We start from the raw sequence: 20,788 nt of genomic DNA, 5'->3' as shown, positions 1-20,788 counted from the left end.
ACAACCAGCTTCTAAAGAGATGATGTCTGAGAGTCAGGTTTCTGGAGCATCTACTTTATTTCTTGTAGGATTGAACAGTACTACGAAGCTATCCTGGCTTTGTGGAACCAGCTGTACATCAACATGAAGAGCCTGGTGTCCTGGCACTATTGCATGATTGACATTGAGAAAATCAGGGCCATGACCATTGCTAAGGTATGTTTTCTGGGCCATTAAAAGGTCCACAAAAGCCCACCCTGCCCCTGTAGTGCTTCTGCCAGGGGACCTTGTAGTGTGCCACAGATGCTTGTGTAGTTAATCAAGCGAGGCAACTCAATCTTTTTCTGATGCTCTGGCCCATCTCATAGGAAGTGGGAGATTTTTGCACTGGGCTGGTTTTGAGGCAAACAGGAGTATCACCTTGAATTATCCAACAAGTCAAGTCCTAGTGAAAATGATACCAGTCCTAGAATATCCTAATTCCTATTCTCCTTAATAGGAATAATAATAGAAAGTTTGTAATAGAAAGTTAAGCCATAGCTTCTTTAAAAAAAAGACATTGATTTATTTTAGGAGCTTAAGAGAGAAAGAGAGAGAGACTGGAGTACTACTCCAGCATAGAATTCAGGGCCTCACATAGTCAAATCTTGTACTTTCTCTGTTGAGCTACCTCCCTTGCCAATTGGCTATAGATTCTTTTTCTTTCCCTTTTTACTTGATAGGACAGAGTGAAATTGAGAGGGGTGGGGGATATATAGAGAGGGAAGTAGATACCTGCAGCACTGTTTACCATTTGTGAAGCTTCACCCCTGCAGTTGGGGACTAGGGACTTGAACCTGGGTCCCTGAGCATATTAAGATGTGCACTCAACTAGGTGTACCACTACCCAGCCCTCTCAGGTCATAGATACTTGACTGGATGTCACAGAAGTAGAGAAGGTTGAGTGGAGTTGTTGAAAGAGCCCCTGGAGTATTAGCTACTCTGGATCAGTGATTCCCGATTGTGATCTGAAAAATCTCAGTGAGGGCCCTTGAAGGGATAGTAGGGGCAGCAGTGAGGAAAGGGACCTAATGGGGGAACTTGGATCTCCCCCTACTGTTTTTCTCACTCAGAGCAGTTCTGTTGTGATCTGCTGGAGTGTCTGAGTATTATTTCCTATGAAAAATGACACTGTGTAGGAGAAAAAATTGACAATCCACTGTGCTGGTCCTTAGGGCCACCTCTTGAGTCCTTCAAACACTCTTTCTTGGTGGTCTCTGACAAGTGAGTGTGACCTCAAAGTCCTTCCAACTTAGGGAATTTTCCCACAAGCTTTGATAGTGAGACTTCAGAGACATAAATAACTCTTCTGCCTGTTTTCACTTATAGCTGAAAACCATGCGGCAGGAGGATTACATGAAGACCATATCCGACCTGGAGTTGCATTACCAAGAGTTTATCCGAAACAGCCAGGGCTCAGAGATGTTTGGAGACGATGACAAACGGAAGATTCAGTCTCAGTTCACGGATGCACAGAAGCACTACCAGACGCTGGTCATCCAGCTTCCCGGCCACCCCCAGCACCAGACAGGTGGGCTGGGACACCTTTTTCTTGGAGTCACCTACATATCTAGCTATATTTTCAAAAGACAGCCTGCATAAAACTAGTTTCTGAAGCATTTGAGAGGTACTGCATCAGAGGTTTATTGCACATTAAGTTTTTAGAATACAATTAAAATTTTTTATTAACGTGAGGAAGAAAAGAACCAAAGTATCGCTCTGCCAGGGATTGAGTTCAGGATTGTGCCCACATGTTTTGTGCTCTCTACTCACTGAGCCATTTCCCCAAGTACAGCATCAGATTTTTCTCACAGCATGGATGCTTCTGAGACCTAGTCCCTTTTAAAGATAGGAACGCTCTGATTTTGGAGTTCTATCATATTTTCACAGTCACCACAACTGAAATCACGCATGTTGGATCCTGCCAAGATGTTAACCATAATAAAGTCATTGAGACCAATAGAGAAAATGACAAACAGGAGACGTGGATGCTGATGGAGCTGCAGAAGATCCGCCGGCAGATAGAGCACTGTGAGGGCAGGATGGCCCTGAAAAATGTCTTGTTGGCTGACCAAGGGTCTTCACACCACATCACAGTTAAGATCAGTGAGCTGAAGGTAACTGTCCACTAACACTTAGCCTAATCCCAGGTATAATTGTTATTTTTCTGTGTACTATTAGGAAACCTACTTAAAATAGCTGTGAGTAAGAAATAAGACTTTTAAAGTAAAGTCATCTGACAGGAAGGTTTTTGTTCCTTTCTAAAGTTTCCAAACTTGTTGGAAGGATTTAGTTGGGGATTAGACATCTAAATGAGGACACAGAGTTGGGCTTTTGTACAGAATAATAGTTTGTTCCTTTCAGAAGCTGTCACCAACATGTTTGGATTTTGCCTGAATCAGCCTGTAATGTGGACCAGATATAAGAGACCTTAGCCTAGATGGAATAATCTTTGTTTAGGGACAGGAAACTGACAAGGAGAGATTTGGTTGGGTGAGCATGTAGGGCATTAGTACACTGAGAAACAGCTGAGGTGATTCAATTTCTGACCCAGTGTTGATCTTTTTTCTGTGTTTTAGAAGTTATTCCTTGTATTTTTATTTTACTAGAAGAGAGAGACACTAGAGTGCTGCTCAGTACTAATGTAAGATGGTACCAATGATTATACTTGTGGCCTCTGAGGCCTCAGGCATACAGGTTGGTGCTCTAACAGACAGAGATATCTCTTTGGTCTGTTCAATGACCTTTTCTGCTGAGTTATACCTGGCACTGCATTGAACTATGTAGGAGAGACCATTTTTACTGTGTACTACTAGGACCTCAAAAAAGGAAGCAAAAGGACAACTCTGTCTCTTTTCTTGAATCACCTCCATCTAGTGGGCTTCTGAGGATAAAGATGATTCTAAAATTTACACAAAGAAACCAACATGGTCTTTTTTCCCCAACAGAGTGTGCAGAATGATTCTCAGGCAATTGCAGAAGTCCTCAACCAACTTAAGGACATGCTTGCCAACTTCAGGGGTTCAGAAAAATATTGCTATTTACAAAATGAGGTGTTCGGACTATTTCAGAAGCTAGAAAATATCAATGGTGTCTCTGATGGCTACTTAAATAGGTAAATGTAACCGACTCTAATACCAGATCTGTTTCTCTTCTTCAGCTTCATTTTTACAGACCGTTTGCTTTATAAGCTTGACCTACTAATGTTTCCCCCCTGTGGTATCTCTTTCCACTCAATGCTGCTTACACCTTCTTTTGAAAGAGCACTCTTTTTTTTTTTTTTTTTTAACATTTTTTCCCCTTTATTTGGGGATTAATGTTTTACAGTCTCCAGTAAATACAATATGAAAGCACAATCTTATCAAGGGTGCTTACCCCATCATTCTGGAATATAGTGGCTCATAACTAAGATCTATGCTAAGGACCAACCTGGAATTCCTTATTTATTTAACTTGAATCAGAACACTGCTCAGCTTTGGCTTATGGTGGTGTTAAGGTTTGAGCTTGGGACTTTGTAGCCTCAGACATGAAAATCATTTTGCATAACTTACGCTACCTCGCAAGCCCCAAGTATGAAATTCTTTAGTCAGTGTGGGATAGCAGTCTGAATCATGATAGAGGAAAAAGTTATTGCCCCCACAGTTTTCAGAGTAGGCAAAATAATGTTCTCTTGGCTATAATATTTTTCTTTTTCATTTTAATTAGTAGTAGCAAGTACCGAATGTCAGAGTTTGATTTCATGTTTCCTGTGCTCATACAGCTTATGCACAGTAAGAGCACTGCTTCAGGCTATTCTCCAAACAGAAGATATGCTGAAAGTGTATGAAGCCAGACTCACAGAGGAGGAAACAGTCTGCCTAGATCTGGATAAGGTGGAAGCTTATCGCTGTGGGTTAAAGGTAAGGTGAGAGGCTGGGGCTTGGGGATCGTAGAAGACTCAGTGGTCTACCTTAAAGCCTCAACCTGTGCTAATAGAATTTGATGGTGGTTGATATGCCATTGTTTTCTCTCTAGTTTGCTGTATTAGCAGAAACTGTGTGAGGAAGTAAAGAAGAATGGAGATTTATTTGGGAAATGCTGAGATAAATGGGCCAAACTGATTTCTTTACTGTAGGGCTTCTCAAATTCTTTAATATGTAAACATATATTCCAGTTAGTTAATCGTGGGCTAGAACCTGATATTTAGCTTTTCTCAAATTAATTGATGCATTGAGTGATTTTTAAAGGTACTCGATTAATAAAAAGATTTATTATTAATGAGAGAAGAGACGGAGGAGGAGGAAAGAGAGAGCAAGAGTAAGAGTGAGAGAAAGAATACCAGAGAATCACTTTGGCATATAGGGTACCTGAATTCAAACTCTGTACCTCATTCTTGAAAGTTCAGTGCTTTCCTCGCTCACTCCTGGGCCACCTGAACTAGGTTTGTAAGTATTTGATGACTAACATAAAAAGGGGAAATGCATTCAATAAACATATTTACTTCCATTGATTATTATCACTTAAAATATTAATATTCTAAAGAGTTTTTATAAACTTTTTAAAATCATTTGGAAATATGTAGTAGAACACAAGTTAGGAAATAAGATTAATTTGTGCATTTTTTTTTCCCCATGGTAGAAAATAAAAAATGACCTGAACCTGAAAAAGTCACTGTTGGCCACCATGAAGACAGAGCTGCAGAAGGCACAGCAAGTCCACTCCCAGACCTCTCAACAGTACCCACTGTATGACCTGGACCTGGGCAAGTTCAGTGAAAAAGTCACACTGCTGACAGACCGCTGGCAGAGAATTGACAAGCAGATCGACTTTAGGTGTGTGAGCTTCCATGCTTCTCTCCCACTGGGTTGTTCCTAAAATACTATGGCTCAGTTTGATCACTTTAGAAGATGAGGATTGGTTCTGTGTGTGAGCTTTGTTGGCAGTGGAGCTAGAGTGCATCATTACGTCGATAGCTAAAGTTGGCGTAGTCCTCACTGGGTACCAACCTGGTTCTTAGAGAAATAGTAGAATCCATTGATCAAGCTCATTTGTATGCTATATAGACTCTTGCTCTAACATTGATGGTGGGGTGAGTCAGGATGTAGATGCTTTGAGTGAGTGTTCTTCAGAAATCTGAAATTTTTACCCTAGAGAAAAAAAATACCTGAATGCAAATGAGGGTTTAAAATATCATAGAGATTTTCTTGTAGTTCATTAGCTTTACTTTAAAGGAAATGTCTTTACTGACATTTAGTTCAAATGTCATAAAATTCTCCCTTCACCCAGCTACTTGAGTCACAAGTTCAGTCTCCAATTGACTTTTTGAGTCCAAAGAGAAGACATGGATTAACAAGTCTTTGAATCTCCTTTCTTGGATTTTGATTTGCCATTTTATTGTCAAACCATCTTATTTAATCAGCAGGAAAGCGGGTGAATATTAGAGGAGGGGGGACATATGAAAAAAAAAGTGTAAAACTTAGTTTCTAGTAAAGTCAGAATGGTTTAACCATTAACACAGTCTAAGCTTCTTTGCATCACCCTGAAAAGAAACCCCCTTAGTAGCCTCTAACCATCTCCTCCCATTGTCTTCTAGCCCATTAACCCCAAGAAACTAACAGTCTACTTTTTGTCTCTATAGAGTTGCTTATTCTGGATATGTTTTGTATATGAACTCATACAATACATGGTTCTTCATGACTGCTTTTTTTCCCCCTACTTAGCATATTTCCAAAGTTCATCTATGGTATATCATGTGTCAGTTCAAGATTATTCAATATTTAAAATATCCCATTGTGTGACTATATAACATTTTGTTTAGCCTTCCATTAGTTGATGGGTTTTTCTAATTGTTTCTAATTTTAGGGTATTATGAAAAATGGTGTTAGGAGCACCCATGTCTAACTATTGTTATGTGAATGCATGTTCTCAGTTCTCTTGAATATATACTTTGTGGAGTTTCCAGGTCATATATAAATATATGTTGAATACTTTGGGCTGCAGTAGCAATTTTATTATATCATATCTCCCCAGACTATGGGATTTGGAGAAACAAATCAAGCAGCTGAGGAATTACCGTGACAACTACCAGGCTTTCTGCAAGTGGCTCTGTGATGCTAAACGCCGCCAGGATTCCTTAGAGTCCATGAAGTTTGGAGACTCCAACACGGTCATGCGATTTTTGAATGAGCAGAAGGTATCAGCTGATTTGTCATTCCATAACTGTTCCATAATTCTGAGATTATGTGGCTATAAACTGTATTTCCCTCTAGTTTTTTGTGGTAGTGCTTAGTTTTTCACTTTAGTTTTAAAGTGATGACTATCTAATATTGTCCATTTTGTGAATTGTGCCCAGAGGAAAAGCAATTGAGATATTCACAAGATTTGTTCAAAGAAATGTAATTTTGAACATAGAAATAATGTAATGGGGCTGAGGAGACAGCATAATGGTCATACAAACAACAATTTTCATGCCTGAAGTCCCAAGCTCCTAGGTTCAATCCCCAGGGCCACCATAAACCAGAGTTGAGTAGTGCTTTGGCAAATAATAATAAAATAATGTTGTTATAATGTATCTTTATAAATTGAGTTGATAAGACCAGCAAAGAGGACAGTCTAGAAAGTAAACCATAAGAAGTTAAAGATCTTCAGTCTTTTTTTTTTCTAAGTGGAAAAACTGATAAAATGAGGAGCTCAATGATACATTGAGAAGGAAAAACCCAAAAAACTATAGTGAAAGAGTGAAGTGATATTTATTTTAAAACCTTTATACAATTAAACATTTGTAAACGCTTTATTTGTTGCATAGAACTTACACAATGAGATATGTGGCAAACGAGACAAGTCAGAAGAAGTACAAAAAACTGCTGAGCTTTGTGCAAACTCCATTAAGGTACGTTGGTGTTCCACTAAGAACATCATTATCCCCGTCTGCAGGGGTGTCGCTTCACAGGCGGTGAAGCAGTTGTACAGGTGTCTGTCTTTCTCTTCCCCTCTGTTTTCCCCTCCTCTCTCGATTTTTCTCTGTCCTATCTGGCAATCAAGACAGCAATAACAACAACAATGATAAAAAAACAAGGGCAACAAAATGGAAAAAATAAGCCTCTAGGAGCAGTGGATTCATGGTGCAGGCACCCAGCCCTAGTGATAACCCTGGAGGCAAAAAAAAAAAAAAAAAAAGAATATCATTAAACCACTCTGGCAGTACTGTTCACCTGCATAGTATGTGCTTTGCCATGCGTTGACGAAAGGCTCAGTGTTATGGTACCCCTCCTGTCTCTGCCTTTTTCTCTCTGGGAAAGTCAGTCCAGAGTGGTTAAGCCCTGGTGATGACAAGAATAACAAAAGAAGAATATTATTAGCTGAATTATTTTTTGGTTCACTTTAAACATTATAAACTTAGTGAGGATAACCATGATAGCTTTTATGTATTCTCTCCTGAGCAAAGCATGAAAATTTGTTCCCCTTTAATTTGAATTCATGACACATGGGCATTCTCTGTAATTTTCAGTGTTTATATGGATTCTGGCAAGGAACATGCACAGTTCCCACTTAGTATATTAAGAGGTACCACCAGGTTTAATATGATAGCATTAGTTATCTGCCCACAAGCAGTGCAGTAGTCTATAAAAATAGGTCACTAATGCTTGAATCCAAAATAGCGAACAACTAAAATACAATATATATATAATAAAAAAGAAATAGGTCACTGGAAATACATACTGGTGGCTGGAGAAATGTTTGGCTTTTAGAAGTTGTATACATTTTTGCATAGAGAGCAACATTGTAGCTTTTCCAACAACTCAATAGCTCAAATGACAGAGCATGAGATTTTCATGCCTGAGGTTCCCAGTTCTCTCCTCAGCACTGCACACACTGAAGTGGTGCCCTGGCTTGACTCTTTCTCCTCTCTGTCTCATGTGAAATTCTTTCTCATATGTAATAAAGGAAATAAATCTTTGTAAAAAAAAAAAAAAGTAAGAAGTACATCTTGGTAATTTACAACTGAAATTCTAGTGTCATTGCTGCTTCTTAAATTCATGAAATAAGGAAGTCAGGAGTCCGGTGGTAGTGCAGTGCGTTAAGTGCACATGGTTTGAAGTGCAAGGGTCTGCTGAAGGATCCCAGTCCGAGCCCCTGGCTCCCCACCTGCAGGGGAATTGCTTCATAGGTGGTGAAGCAGGTCTGCAGGTGTCTATCTTTCTCTTTCCCTCTCTGTCTTCCCCTCCTCTCTCCATTTCTCTCCATCCTATCCAACAATGATGACATCAATAACAACAACTACAACAACAATTTTAAAAACAAAATAAAGGCAAGAAAAGGGAAAATAAACAAATATAAAAAAATTTTAAAATTCATGAAATAAGTTCTCTTAAATTGTTTTTCTGCAGGATTATGAATTGCAACTGGCATCGTACACCTCCGGCTTAGAAACACTACTGAGCATACCCATCAAGAGAACCATGGTTCAGTCCCCCTCAGGGGTGATCCTGCAAGAGGTATAGTTGCCACCACACAGGTCTGTCTGCTCTGCCTTTCTGCCTTCTTTCCCATCTCTTCCCGTCTTACCTATACCTCTGAATCCATCTCTGTAGGACAGTCACTTAGAAAAGCTAATACCAGGTTCTCTCCCTCTAGTGTAGGCCCTTAGTGCAAGAAGTACTTTAGGAAAGGACCGGTGAAAGTCTGAATGTGTTAAGTACTAGTTTCTACAGAAATTGGGTTCAAGTTCTAGGTGTTAGGAAAATATTTTTTAAAAATGGAAAATTGGGCTGCAGAAACACAGTGGCTTATACAACAAGCTATCATTCCTGAGGCATCAAATGTCTCAGGATCAATCCCCTGCACCACTACTGTAATTAAGTCAGAGCTAAACAGTGCTCTGGTAAAACATACAAACAAATCAACAAACAAAAAAAATCAACAAACAGTAGAAAATAGCTAAAAGTTTTCCAGAAGATAACTTCTTCCACAAACATGAGAGAATATCACCTATCACATGGCCTAGGGCAGGTACCATCAAGTTACAAGGATGAAACAGTGTTTTGTTTTGTTTTTAATTTTTTATTTATAAAAAGGAAACATTGACAAAACGGTACAACTCCACACAATTTCCAACACCAGAACTCCGTATCCCATCCCCTCCCCTGATAGCTTTCCTATAATTTAACCCTCTGGGAGTATGGACCCAGGGTCATTATGGGGTGCAGAAGGTGGAAGGTCTGGCTTCTGTAATTGCTTCCCCACTGAACATGGGGATTGACAGGTCGATCCATACTCCCAGCCTGTCTCTCTCTTTCCCTAGTGGGGAAGGGCTCTGGGGAAGCAGAGCTCCAGGACACATTGGTGAGGTTGTCTGTCCAGGGAAGTCTGGTTGGCATCATGCTAGCATCTGGAACCTGATGGCTGAAAAGAGAGTTAACATACAAAGCCAAGAAAATTGTTGACTAATCATGGACCTAAAGGCTGGAATAGTGCAGATGAAGAGTTGGGGTGGGGGGTGTCTCTGTTTTGTAGGTAACTAGTAGGCATATTTTAGTTATATTCCAAAGGGCCTGTGGCTATACTAGTTTTTGTTTGTTTGTTTGTTTTTCCCTGAGCCTGAAATCTGATATGCAGGTGGATCCTAATTATTGTTTGGGGAGATGAAGTCATGACTGGAAGAAGGACCAGAAAGCTGGATCAGGGAAGAGAGTAGCTTCTAAATATGGGAAAGGGGTATAAATATTGTTGATTGTAAACCCCATCGATTTGATGTGACCTGGAGCCCATATTCAGCTTAGAAGCCTATGTGACCTCTGCATCCCTGTAGATCTGAGCTCACATTCTGTGGTCAAGAGTAGGAACGTTCCAAGCTGCCCCAATATCAGGACCCATCTTCCTCAGGTGTAGCATAGAGTATGTTGTCCATCCTCCCTTCAGAGGATGGAACATTCTCTACCATTGTTGATCCAAGTTGAGGGCAAGGTCCTATGGGGGCCCACAAAGGGATCTGTTGTGTTGTTTTTGATAGAAATGACCGGTAACAATAGAGAGAGGGATTTATTCGAGGTCTAGGCCCATCATGTCTGTGAAACAGTGTTTTTAACCCTTTGTGTTAATACTTCCAAATTTTGGAATTAGCACATGCAAAAGAAGAGAATTCATTCTTTAAATTATAATTTCACTAATTAGATATTTTAGATAACAAAATTGATCAACTTGCATAGGACTTTAACAGTTTTTCTTTCACTCTTTTTCTCCTAGGCTGGAGATATTCATGCTCGGTACATAGAACTGCTTACGAGGTCTGGAGACTACTACCGATTCTTAAGTGAGATGCTGAAGAGTTTGGAAGATCTGAAGGTACTTTGGTTCCTTGGAGCAACAGGGAAGAAAACAGAATAAAGCCTTATAATTATTGCCACATAATAGCATGGATTCAGATACACTGATTTGTCACACAATCTTTCCTTGAAATAGTAAAATTATTTATATGCCTGGAGTTAGCCCGTGCTTTAATACATGGCTCCAAATGCATGTAGCTACTAGTTGTAAAATTACAGCTATTTTATCTCACCAAAATCCAGTTTTATTGAGTGTATTTCTCTATTTTGTTGTGTTAAATTAAGTATAAAGATCTGGGGTGGCTGGGTTTGACTTCCCCATTTGAGTGATCTAATTTATTCCTCATTTCCAATAACTGAAATGAGTTTATGTGGAAATTAATTTTATACCTTGAGATAAAGGAGACATCACAAAATCAAAGTAAGGTTCTGACTCAAAAGAAATCAGCTCTTTTATATGCAAAGAAGCAGAAACTCAAAGATGAGAGACTATTTGCTAAGATCAGGAAAATCATAACAGGATGACCAGTTTCTCAAATTTTCATCCTGTAGATTTTTGCCTTGCCTTGTATCATTCTTTATGTGTGTACTGGAGTGCGTGCGTATGTGCATGTGTAAAGAAATGAGAAAACATATTGTTTGGGTGGCCAGGAAAGTACTGCTTTTTTCTCTTGAAGTGACTTTTTTCCAACACTATTTCTGATTTTACTTTCACAGCTGAAAAATACCAAGATTGAAGTTTTGGAAGAGGAGCTCCGACTGGCTCGTGATGCCAACTCTGAGAACTGCAATAAAAACAAATTTCTGGATCAGAATTTGCAGAAGTACCAGGCAGAATGCTCCCAGTTCAAAGCAAAGCTTGTGAGTTTGGAGGAGCTAAAGAGACAAGCTGAGCTGGATGGCAAGTCTGCAAAACAGAACCTGGACAAGTGCTATGGCCAAATCAAAGAACTCAATGAGAAGATCACCCGGCTGACATATGAAATAGAAGATGAGAAGAGAAGACGGAAGGTGGTGGAGGACAGATTTGACCAACAGAAGAATGACTATGACCAGCTGCAAAAAGCAAGGCAGTGTGAAAAGGAGAGCCTAGGCTGGCAAAAAATAGAGTCAGAGAAAACCATCAAGGAGAAGGAGTATGAGATAGAAAGGTTGAGGGTTCTTCTGCAGGAGGAAGGCGCTCGGAAGCGAGAATATGAAAATGAGCTGGCAAAGGTAAGAAACCACTATAATGAGGAGATGAGTAATTTAAGGAACAAGTATGAAACAGAAATTAACATTACGAAGACCACCATCAAGGAGATATCCCTGCAAAAGGAGGATGATTCCAAAAACCTTAGAAACCAGCTTGACAGACTCTCCAGGGAAAACCGTGACCTCAAGGATGAGATCGTGAGGCTCAATGACAGCATCCTGCAGACCACAGAGCAGCGCCGGCGCGCTGAGGAGCTTGCACTGCAGCAAAAGGCCTGTGGCTCAGAGACGCTGCAGAAGAAGCAGCAGCTGGAACTGGAGCTGAAGCAGCTCACCCAGCAGCGCTCTGAGGACAATGCCAGGCACAAGCAATCCTTGGAGGAGGCTGCCAAGACCATTCAGGACAAAAACAAGGAAATTGAAAGACTCAAAGTTGAGTTTCAGGAGGAGGCCAAGCGCCGCTGGGAATATGAGAATGAACTGGCTAAGGTAAGAAACAATTATGATGAGGAGATCATTAGCTTGAAGAACCAGTTCGAGACGGAGATCAGTATCACCAAGACCACCATCCACCAGCTCACCATGCAGAAGGATGAGGACACCAGTGGCTACCGCGCCCAGATAGACACCCTCACCCGGGAGAACAGGAGCTTGTCCGAGGAGGTCAAGAGGCTGAAGAACACTTTGGCCCAGACCACGGAGAACCTTCGGAGGGTGGAAGAGAATGTCCAGCAGCACAAGGCCACTGGTTCAGAGATGTCTCAGAGGAAGCAGCAGCTAGAGATAGAACTGAGACAGATCAACCAGATGAGGACTGAAGAGAGTACCCGATACAAGCAGTCTCTGGATGATGCTGCCAAGACCATCCAGGATAAGAACAAGGAGATAGAGAGACTGAAACAACTGATTGAAACAGAAACAAAGGAACGGAAGTGCCTGGAGGATGAGAATGCTAAGTTGCAGAGGACCCAGTACGAACTGCAGAAAGCCCACAGCAGCGCCACAGAGACCATCAGCAAACTGAAGGGACAGGAGCAGGAACTCACGCGCCTGCGCATTGACTACGAGCGGGTGTCCCAGGAGAGGATGGTGAAGGACCAGGACATCACTCGCATCCAGAGTTCTCTGAAGGAGCTGCAGGTACAGAAGCAGAAAGCGGAAGAGGAACTGAACAGACTCAGGAGGGCGGCAACAGAGGATTCTTCTAAAAGGAAGAAGCTGGAGGAGGAGCTGGAGGGCATGAGGAGGTCTTTGAAGGAGCAAGCCATCAAAGTCACCAGCCTGACTCAGCAGCTGGAGCAGATGTCCATCATCAAAAAAAGGAGTGAGGACGACCTCCGGCAGCAGCGGGATGTGCTCGAAGGCCACGTGAGGGAAAAGCAGAGGACCCAGGAGGAGCTGCGCAGGCTCTCCTCTGAGCTAGAGGCCCTGCGGCGGCAGCTGCTACAGGAACAGGAGAACGTCAAGCAGGCACACCTGCGGAATGAGCATTTCCAGAAGGCCATAGAAGATAAGAGCAGGAGCTTAAATGAAAGCAAGATAGAAATTGAGAGGCTGCAGTCTCTCACCGAGAACCTGACCAAGGAGCACTTGATGCTGGAGGAGGAGCTTCGCAACCTGAGGCTGGAGTACGATGATCTCAGGAGAGGCCAGAGCGAGGCCGATAGCGACCGTAATGCCACCATCTCTGAACTACAGAGCCAGCTGCAGATCAGCAACAACCGAACCCTGGAGCTGCAGGGACTGATTAATGATTTACAGAGAGAGAGGGGAAATTTGAGACAGGAAATTGAGAAATTCCAAAAGCAGGCTTTAGAGGTATTCACAAATATTTGATCATGACTTACTATCTCTTTAGTGATTCACTCTCCTCTCATCTCTCTGATCTGCACTGTGTTGGTTGCCTGGAGAAGAGGCTTGCAAAGAACCACATTTTCCTTCTTCCTGCTCTGTTACCTCTCATCAGCCAGACAACCGTTTTTTATTTTTTCAGCAGCCTCAGTGCTGTTTGGCCTTCTGCACCACCCAGCTCTTAGGGTTGCCGTTTTCTGGCCGGTCACTCTTGCTTAGCAAGCACTAACCTGCACCTGTAACTAAGCTTTCCCAAGGGAAAGCCGCATTATGGAATCTCTGCTTCTGTTGTTTCCCTGCATGCACCATTCTATTCTCTTCAAATCACAGTTCTGATATGTTTGTGTTTGACTTTTACTCTTCAGACAACTTTTTTTTCCTTTCTCTAACTTCTAATATACTTGTTTCCTATAGACAATATTTGTGTGGGGGGCATTTGTGGAGTGTGTATATGTTCTGGGATTTATATTGCTCTGTTACACATGTTAGTAGGAATAACTGTAAAAGGCATGATATGGTTATAGCAGGTCTAATAACCTGGAACAAAGTGGCCATACTTTCTCAAACTGTAATTACTGTGCAAGATTAATACTGCCTACAGTTTCTAGTTCCTTCTATGGAAAAAAAAAAATAGCATGAAGCCATTTATCAAGATGGCAATGTAATATTTACAAAAAATTTAAGTTAACTTACAAAATTAAAAAATCAGTACATATTGGGAAAATAGAAAAGGGGGAATATGTAACTTTTTAAAAGAAATGTGATTTAAATGATAGCAGTCATATGACATGATCAAAACATCATTTCTTTCCAATTTTTCTTTTTCAATTCTAGGCATCCAATAGGATCCAGGAATCAAAGAGTCAGTGCACTCAGGTGGTGCAGGAGAGGGAGAGCCTGCTGGTGAAAATTAAGGTTCTGGAGCAAGACAAGAACCGTCTGCAGCGACTAGAGGATGAGTTGAATCGTGCCAAAGCCACACTGGAGGCAGAGAGCCGAGTGAAGCAGCGCCTGGAGTGCGAAAAACAACAGATCCAGAATGACCTGAACCAGTGGAAGACTCAGTACTCCCGCAAAGAGGAGGCCATCCGAAAGATTGAGTCAGAGAGAGAGAAGAGCGAACGGGAGAAGAACAACCTGAGGAGTGAGATTGAGAGGCTGCAGGCAGAGATCAAGAGAATTGAGGAACGCTGCCGGAGGAAGCTGGAGGACTCCTCCAGGGAGACACAGTCACAGCTGGAGACTGAGCGCTGCAGGCTGCAGAGAGAGATTGACAGGCTCCGCCAACGCCCCTATGGCTCTCACCGGGAGACCCAGACGGAGTACGAGTGGACAGTGGACACCTCCACACTGGTCTTTGATGGGCTGAGGAAGAAGGTGACAGCCATGCAGCTGTTTGAGTGCCAGCTGATTGACAAGACCACCCTGGACAAGCTGATGAAGGGGAAGAAGTCAGTGGAAGAGGTGGCTTCAGAGATCCAGCCCTACCTCCGTGGAGCAGGCGCCATTGCCGGGGCCTCTGCTTCTCCAAAGGACAAGTATTCCCTGGTGGAGGCCAAAAGGAAGAAGCTGATCACCCCAGAAGCTACTGTCATGCTTCTGGAGGCACAGGCAGCCACAGGTGGCATCATTGATCCCCACAGGAATGAGAAGCTGACCGTGGACAATGCCATTGCCCGGGATCTCATTGACTTTGATGACCGGCAGCAGATCTACACAGCAGAGAAAGCCATCACTGGTTTTGATGACCCATTTTCAGGCAAGACAGTCTCAATTTCAGAAGCCATCAAGAAAAATCTGATTGATCGAGAAACCGGAATGCGCCTGCTAGAAGCCCAGATCGCATCTGGGGGTGTGGTGGACCCCGTGAACAGTGTCTTTTTGCCAAAGGATGTTGCTCTGGCCCGTGGGCTGATCGACAGGGATTTGTACCGGTCCTTGAATGATCCCCGAGACAGCCAGAAAAATTTCGTGGATCCCGTCACTAAGAAGAAAGTGAGCTACATGCAGCTCAGGGAACGGTGCCGAATTGAGCCCCACACGGGTCTGCTCCTGCTCTCAGTCCAGAAGAGAAGCATGTCCTTCCAAGGCATCAGGCAGCCAGTCACTGTCTCTGAGCTGGTAGATTCTGGAATATTGAGACCATCCACTGTCAATGAACTGGAATCAGGTCAGATCTCTTATGATGAGGTAGGAGAGAGAATTAAGGACTTCCTTCAGGGTTCTAGCTGCATTGCAGGCATCTACAATGAGACCACAAAACAGAAGTTAGGTATTTATGAGGCCATGAAAATTGGCTTGGTGCGACCTGGGACTGCTCTGGAGTTGCTGGAAGCCCAAGCAGCCACTGGCTTTATAGTGGATCCAGTGAGCAATCTGAGGCTGCCTGTGGAGGAAGCCTACAAAAGAGGTCTGGTAGGTATCGAGTTCAAAGAGAAGCTTCTGTCAGCAGAGCGTGCTGTCACAGGCTACAATGACCCTGAGACAGGAAACATCATCTCTCTGTTCCAAGCCATGAACAAGGAACTTATAGAGAAGGGCCACGGCATTCGCTTATTGGAAGCACAGATTGCAACGGGTGGGATCATCGACCCCAAGGAGAGTCACCGTTTGCCAGTGGACATGGCTTACAAGAGGGGCTACTTCAATGAGGAGCTCAGCGAGATTCTTTCTGACCCCAGTGATGACACAAAAGGATTTTTTGACCCAAACACTGAAGAAAATCTTACCTACCTGCAGCTCAAAGAAAGATGCATCAAGGATGAGGAAACAGGGCTCTGTCTTCTGCCCCTGAAAGAAAAGAAAAAGCAGGTGCAGACATCCCAGAAGAATACCCTCAGAAAGCGCAGAGTCGTCATTGTGGACCCAGAAACCAACAAAGAGATGTCTGTCCAGGAGGCCTACAAGAAGGGCCTTATAGATTATGAAACCTTTAGAGAACTCTGTGAGCAGGAGTGTGAGTGGGAGGAGATTACTATCACTGGATCTGATGGCTCCACCAGAGTGGTCCTGGTTGACAGGAAGACAGGCAGCCAGTATGATATTCAGGAGGCCATCGACAAGGGCCTTGTTGATAGGAAGTTCTTTGACCAGTACCGATCTGGCAGCCTCAGCCTCACTCAGTTTGCTGATATGATTTCCTTGAAAAATGGTGTTGGCAACAGCAGCACCATGGTTAGTAGTAGCACCAGTGATGATGTCTTCAGCAGTTCTCGACATGAGTCACTGAGTAAGGTCTCCACTATCTCCAGCGTGAGGAATTTAACCATCCGTAGCAGTTCCCTGTCAGACCCCCTGGAAGAGTCAAGCCCCATTGCTGCCATCTTTGACACTGAAAACCTGGAAAAAATCTCCATCACAGAAGGCATAGAACGGGGAATTGTTGACAGCATCACTGGGCAGAGGCTTCTGGAGGCCCAGGCCTGCACAGGTGGCATCATCCACCCAACTACCGGGCAGAAGCTGTCCCTTCAAGATGCTGTGTCCCAGGGTCTTGTTGACCAAGATATGGCCACCAGGCTGAAACCTGCTCAGAAAGCCTTTGTGGGCTTTGAAGGTGTGAAGGGAAAGAAGAAGATGTCAGCAGCGGAGGCTGTAAAAGAAAAGTGGCTCCCCTATGAGGCAGGTCAACGCTTCTTGGAATTCCAGTACCTCACAGGGGGCCTGGTTGACCCAGAAGTCCATGGAAGGATAAGCACAGAGGAAGCTATCAGGAAGGGGTTCATTGATGGCCGAGCGGCTCAAAGGCTACAAGACACCAGCAGTTATGCCAAAATCCTGACCTGCCCCAAAACCAAGTTGAAGATCTCCTATAAGGATGCCATGAGTCGCTCCATGGTGGAAGACATCACAGGGCTGCGTCTGCTAGAAGCTGCCTCAGTCTCTTCCAAAGGCCTGCCAAGCCCTTACAACATGTCTTCTGCCCCAGGCTCCAGAAGTGGGTCTCGCTCAGGTTCCCGCAGTGGGTCCCGCTCTGGCTCTCGAAGTGGGTCCCGAAGAGGAAGCTTTGATGCCACAGGGAATTCAACCTATTCTTACTCCTATTCCTTTAGCAGTAGCTCTATTGGGCACTAGAACTCAGCGGGAAATGGCTGCTATATCTTGGCTTCATTTATATGAATTTTCACTTTATCAAACAAGAGTAATAATAAACCTAATGCTTGCAGTGTAGTGGTAGAACTTTCTGTGCTTAAGAAAATAGAGCATGGCTGAAATCAAATAGCAAAGCTTTTCTTTTTTTTTTTTTTTTAATCTTAGCTCACCCAACCTAATGGAGTGAATGAGTATCAGTGAGGTGGTAATCAATTGTAAGAATAGCAAAAATTGAATTCAGGTTTTTCTTCTCTTGTATTTAGATTTGTGATAGGTTTTCCTTGAGCTTCTTTTGGCTTATAATACAGATTTATATTCTTGGAGATAAAACTTATTGATCATTAATGTCTTAGTCATCCTGTTTTTAATCTTAAGTATTTTCTGTATTAGAAAACTGCCCCTCCTGCAACCTCCCACTCCCAAACCTGACCCCAAACCCAAGCATTTTGGAATAAGTCTCCTTTAGTTTTAGAATGTGGATTGTATAATCCATACGCCCTGAAATGTACCTGCTTGGTTTGGTATTAATTTGACTGTGTGCATGATAGCAGCAATCTTTGCTTTTCTTTAGTCAAAGTTTTCTGTTTATTTTGCTTGATATTTTCTATGTACTTTAGAAAGGTGTCTTTATGAAGTTTGCTATCCTGGCAATAAACTTTTAGACGTGAAGTTTTTGTGTTTTTATTTGATATGTTTAAATACACACGGACATCTAGCCGGAGTTGTTCATTGTTTTTTACCTTTTTTTTTCTTTATTGGGGGGATTAGTGGTTTAAAGTCAACAGTAAAATACAGTAGTTTGCACATGTGTAACATTTCTTGGTTTTCCACATAATAATTCAACCCCCTCTAGATCCTCCTCTGCCATCACATCATGTTCCACGACCTGAACCCCGCCCCCCACCTACCCCCAGTGTCTTTTACTTTGGTGCAATACACCAACTCCAGTCCAAGTTCAAGCAGAAGCATTTTTATTGTAAAATTTGCCTGAAATCATTTGCTTACTAAATAACTTTTAAGGAAGACCACTAAAATATTTTTATCTCTGGATTCTTATTAGTTGATCATTTGAAGTTAGGTTGTTTTTTTTTTTCCTCTTATTTCTCAAGTGGCAGTTATATACGAGGTAAAGCCATTGGAAAGAAGGCAGGCCTGAAGTCAGCACCTGCTTCTACTTTATTCTGGATAGTAAATCCTAAGTAGCATTGACAAAGGTTGCCATCACATTACCACATACCACACAGTAGTCAAGATTCCATTTTCTGTATCCTGAAAATATGTAGCATTTCATTTTGCCCCTTAGTGGATATGATTACTGTGAACTGATTATTACCCTGAAAATTATTCTTAGAATGTTGGAGGAATGATGGCTTTTAGTTTGTTAGATAAGCCTATTCTTTGGGCCAAGGAGAAACTTTGGTAGGGAGTTCTGGCATGTTAAAGTTATCAAGACTTTAATGAATACCTACATCTATGGACTAGCTATTCTGAAGAAAATTTTAAGTCCCCTGGGCATTGGCAGTCAGACTGAAGAACATGCACAAAGCAATCAGGAATGAATTTCACATACTAATAGCACATATTACTGTAACTACACAAACTAAAGATCATATATCTAAAAGTAAATGGAATACTTGTCACATAAGATAGAAAAGGCCATACTTCACCAAATTGCAGATGCTACCATGACGCCAACCTGACTCCCCTATGCAGATGACCTCACCAATGTACCCTGGAACCCCATCTCTCCAGAGCCCTGCCCCACTAGGGAAAGACAGAAATAGGATGGGAGTATGAATAGACCTGCCAGTGCCCATGTTCAATTTTACAAAAACCAGATCTTCCACCTTTTGCACCCTATAATGATCCTGGGTCTATACTACCAGAGAGCTAAAGGATAGGAAAGATTCCAACTGAGGAGTTGGGGTATGGAACTCTGGTGTTGGGAAATTTGTGGAATTTATCCCTCTTATCCTATGGTTTTGTTGATGTTTTCTATTTTTTAAAAAGAATTAAGGACAATCACTTGTCCTATATAATTATCCTAAAGAAAGGACTAAAAATCATTATGGTTAAAAAAATAAAAAAGGTCACAAATTATCTGGGACTTTGAGTATTAGAAAGAAAAGAACATTCGTTATGTCACCTCTCTCCCTCTACCCACCACTGTTCTCCAATTTAAAGGTTTTACAATTAATTTAATTGTCCGAATATAAGTTCTGTGTTCCATGCATTGTTCCAGAAACTGAATCCCATGGTAGAAATACATGGTATAAAAACAGTCCTGGGGGCCAGGCAGTAGTGCTGTGGGTTAAGCACACATGGCATGAAGTGCAAATACCGGTATAAGGATCCTGCTTTGAGTCCCCCACTCTCCACTTGTGGGGGGGGGGCTTACTTCACAAACCATAAAGCAGGTCTGCAGGTGTTTTATCTTTCTCCTCTCTGTCTTCACATTCTCTCTGTTCTATCCAACAACAACAGCAGTAATAATAATAACAATAAGGGCAACAACAACAATAAAAAAGGAAAAAATGGCCTTCAGGAGAAGTGGATTTGTAGTGTAGGCACCAAGCCCCAGCGATAACCCTGATGGCAAAAAAGGAACAAAACAACAACAAAAAACACAGCCCTTAATTAAAATGAAAAAAAAAAATCAAAGCATGCTAAATGCAGCATTAGGGGAAATGAAAGAGTTTCCTTGCATTATAGATGGGAGATTGCTGCAACACAGCTGCCATAACAAGAAACTACAGGTTGGGTGACTTACACAAATTCATGTTTTTTCTGGATGCTGGAAGTCTAAGACCAAGGTGCCACCAGTGCTGGTTTCTAGTGATATTCCTGGCTTGTAGGCAGTGAGGGCCATGGAAGGACTTCAGGTGTCTCTTAGTGGATTTACAAAGATACTAGCTCTATAACATTAGGTCACCCTTATTTAACTTAATTACTTCACTATGAACCCTATCTCTATTTTGGAGGTTAGGGTGGCATGATTCAGTTAATAGGAAGGCCTATCCCAGAACAGGGATCAAGAGATCTTTCTAGTAAAATGATTAAATCTGAACAAGCATTAATGTAAATCAGTTCTTTGCTGAAACTGAACCTCCTTGAAGTTGCTGCAAAAGTTGCCATTAAACTCTGGATAAGGGCCAGGTGGTGGTGTACCTGGTTGAGGGTACATGTTACCATGTGAAAGGACCTGCTCAAGTCCCTGGTCCCCAGCTGCAGGTGGGAAGCATCACAAATGGTAAAACGATGCTTAAGGTGTCTCTTTCCTCTATCTCCCTCTCTCTAAATTTCTCTCTATCCTATCAATGAAAAAATAAAAA

The 20,788-nt window shown here is 42.2% G+C and overlaps 1 protein-coding gene across 3 annotated transcripts in view; it reads left to right on the top strand.

Moving 5' to 3' along the window:
* The window catches only part of DSP (desmoplakin), a 48,710-nt gene extending 30,585 nt beyond the window's left edge, over nucleotides 1-18,125 (top strand). Inside the window, exons 13-24 of one of the 3 annotated variants that reach the window (XM_007524251.3) lie at nucleotides 69-195; nucleotides 1,348-1,549; nucleotides 1,909-2,135; nucleotides 2,967-3,133; nucleotides 3,779-3,917; nucleotides 4,636-4,829; nucleotides 6,028-6,190; nucleotides 6,803-6,886; nucleotides 8,385-8,492; nucleotides 10,240-10,338; nucleotides 11,037-13,331; nucleotides 14,199-18,125. In XM_007524251.3, the coding sequence (XP_007524313.1) occupies nucleotides 69-195; nucleotides 1,348-1,549; nucleotides 1,909-2,135; nucleotides 2,967-3,133; nucleotides 3,779-3,917; nucleotides 4,636-4,829; nucleotides 6,028-6,190; nucleotides 6,803-6,886; nucleotides 8,385-8,492; nucleotides 10,240-10,338; nucleotides 11,037-13,331; nucleotides 14,199-17,438 (7,045 nt within the window). In that variant the 3' untranslated portion in view covers nucleotides 17,439-18,125. The remainder of the gene's footprint in view (nucleotides 1-68; nucleotides 196-1,347; nucleotides 1,550-1,908; nucleotides 2,136-2,966; nucleotides 3,134-3,778; nucleotides 3,918-4,635; nucleotides 4,830-6,027; nucleotides 6,191-6,802; nucleotides 6,887-8,384; nucleotides 8,493-10,239; nucleotides 10,339-11,036; nucleotides 13,332-14,198) is intronic. The other 2 variants (XM_016188631.2, XM_007524252.3) reach the window with 2 other exon arrangements.
* Nucleotides 18,126-20,788: the final 2,663 nt, after the last annotated feature.

The sequence above is a fragment of the Erinaceus europaeus genome, chromosome 4 (assembly GCF_950295315.1).
Source record: "Erinaceus europaeus chromosome 4, mEriEur2.1, whole genome shotgun sequence".
Taxonomy (NCBI): domain Eukaryota; kingdom Metazoa; phylum Chordata; class Mammalia; order Eulipotyphla; family Erinaceidae; genus Erinaceus; species Erinaceus europaeus.
The sequence above is the reverse complement of the archived record's forward strand: the minus strand, read 5'-3'. Positions and strand labels throughout refer to the sequence as shown.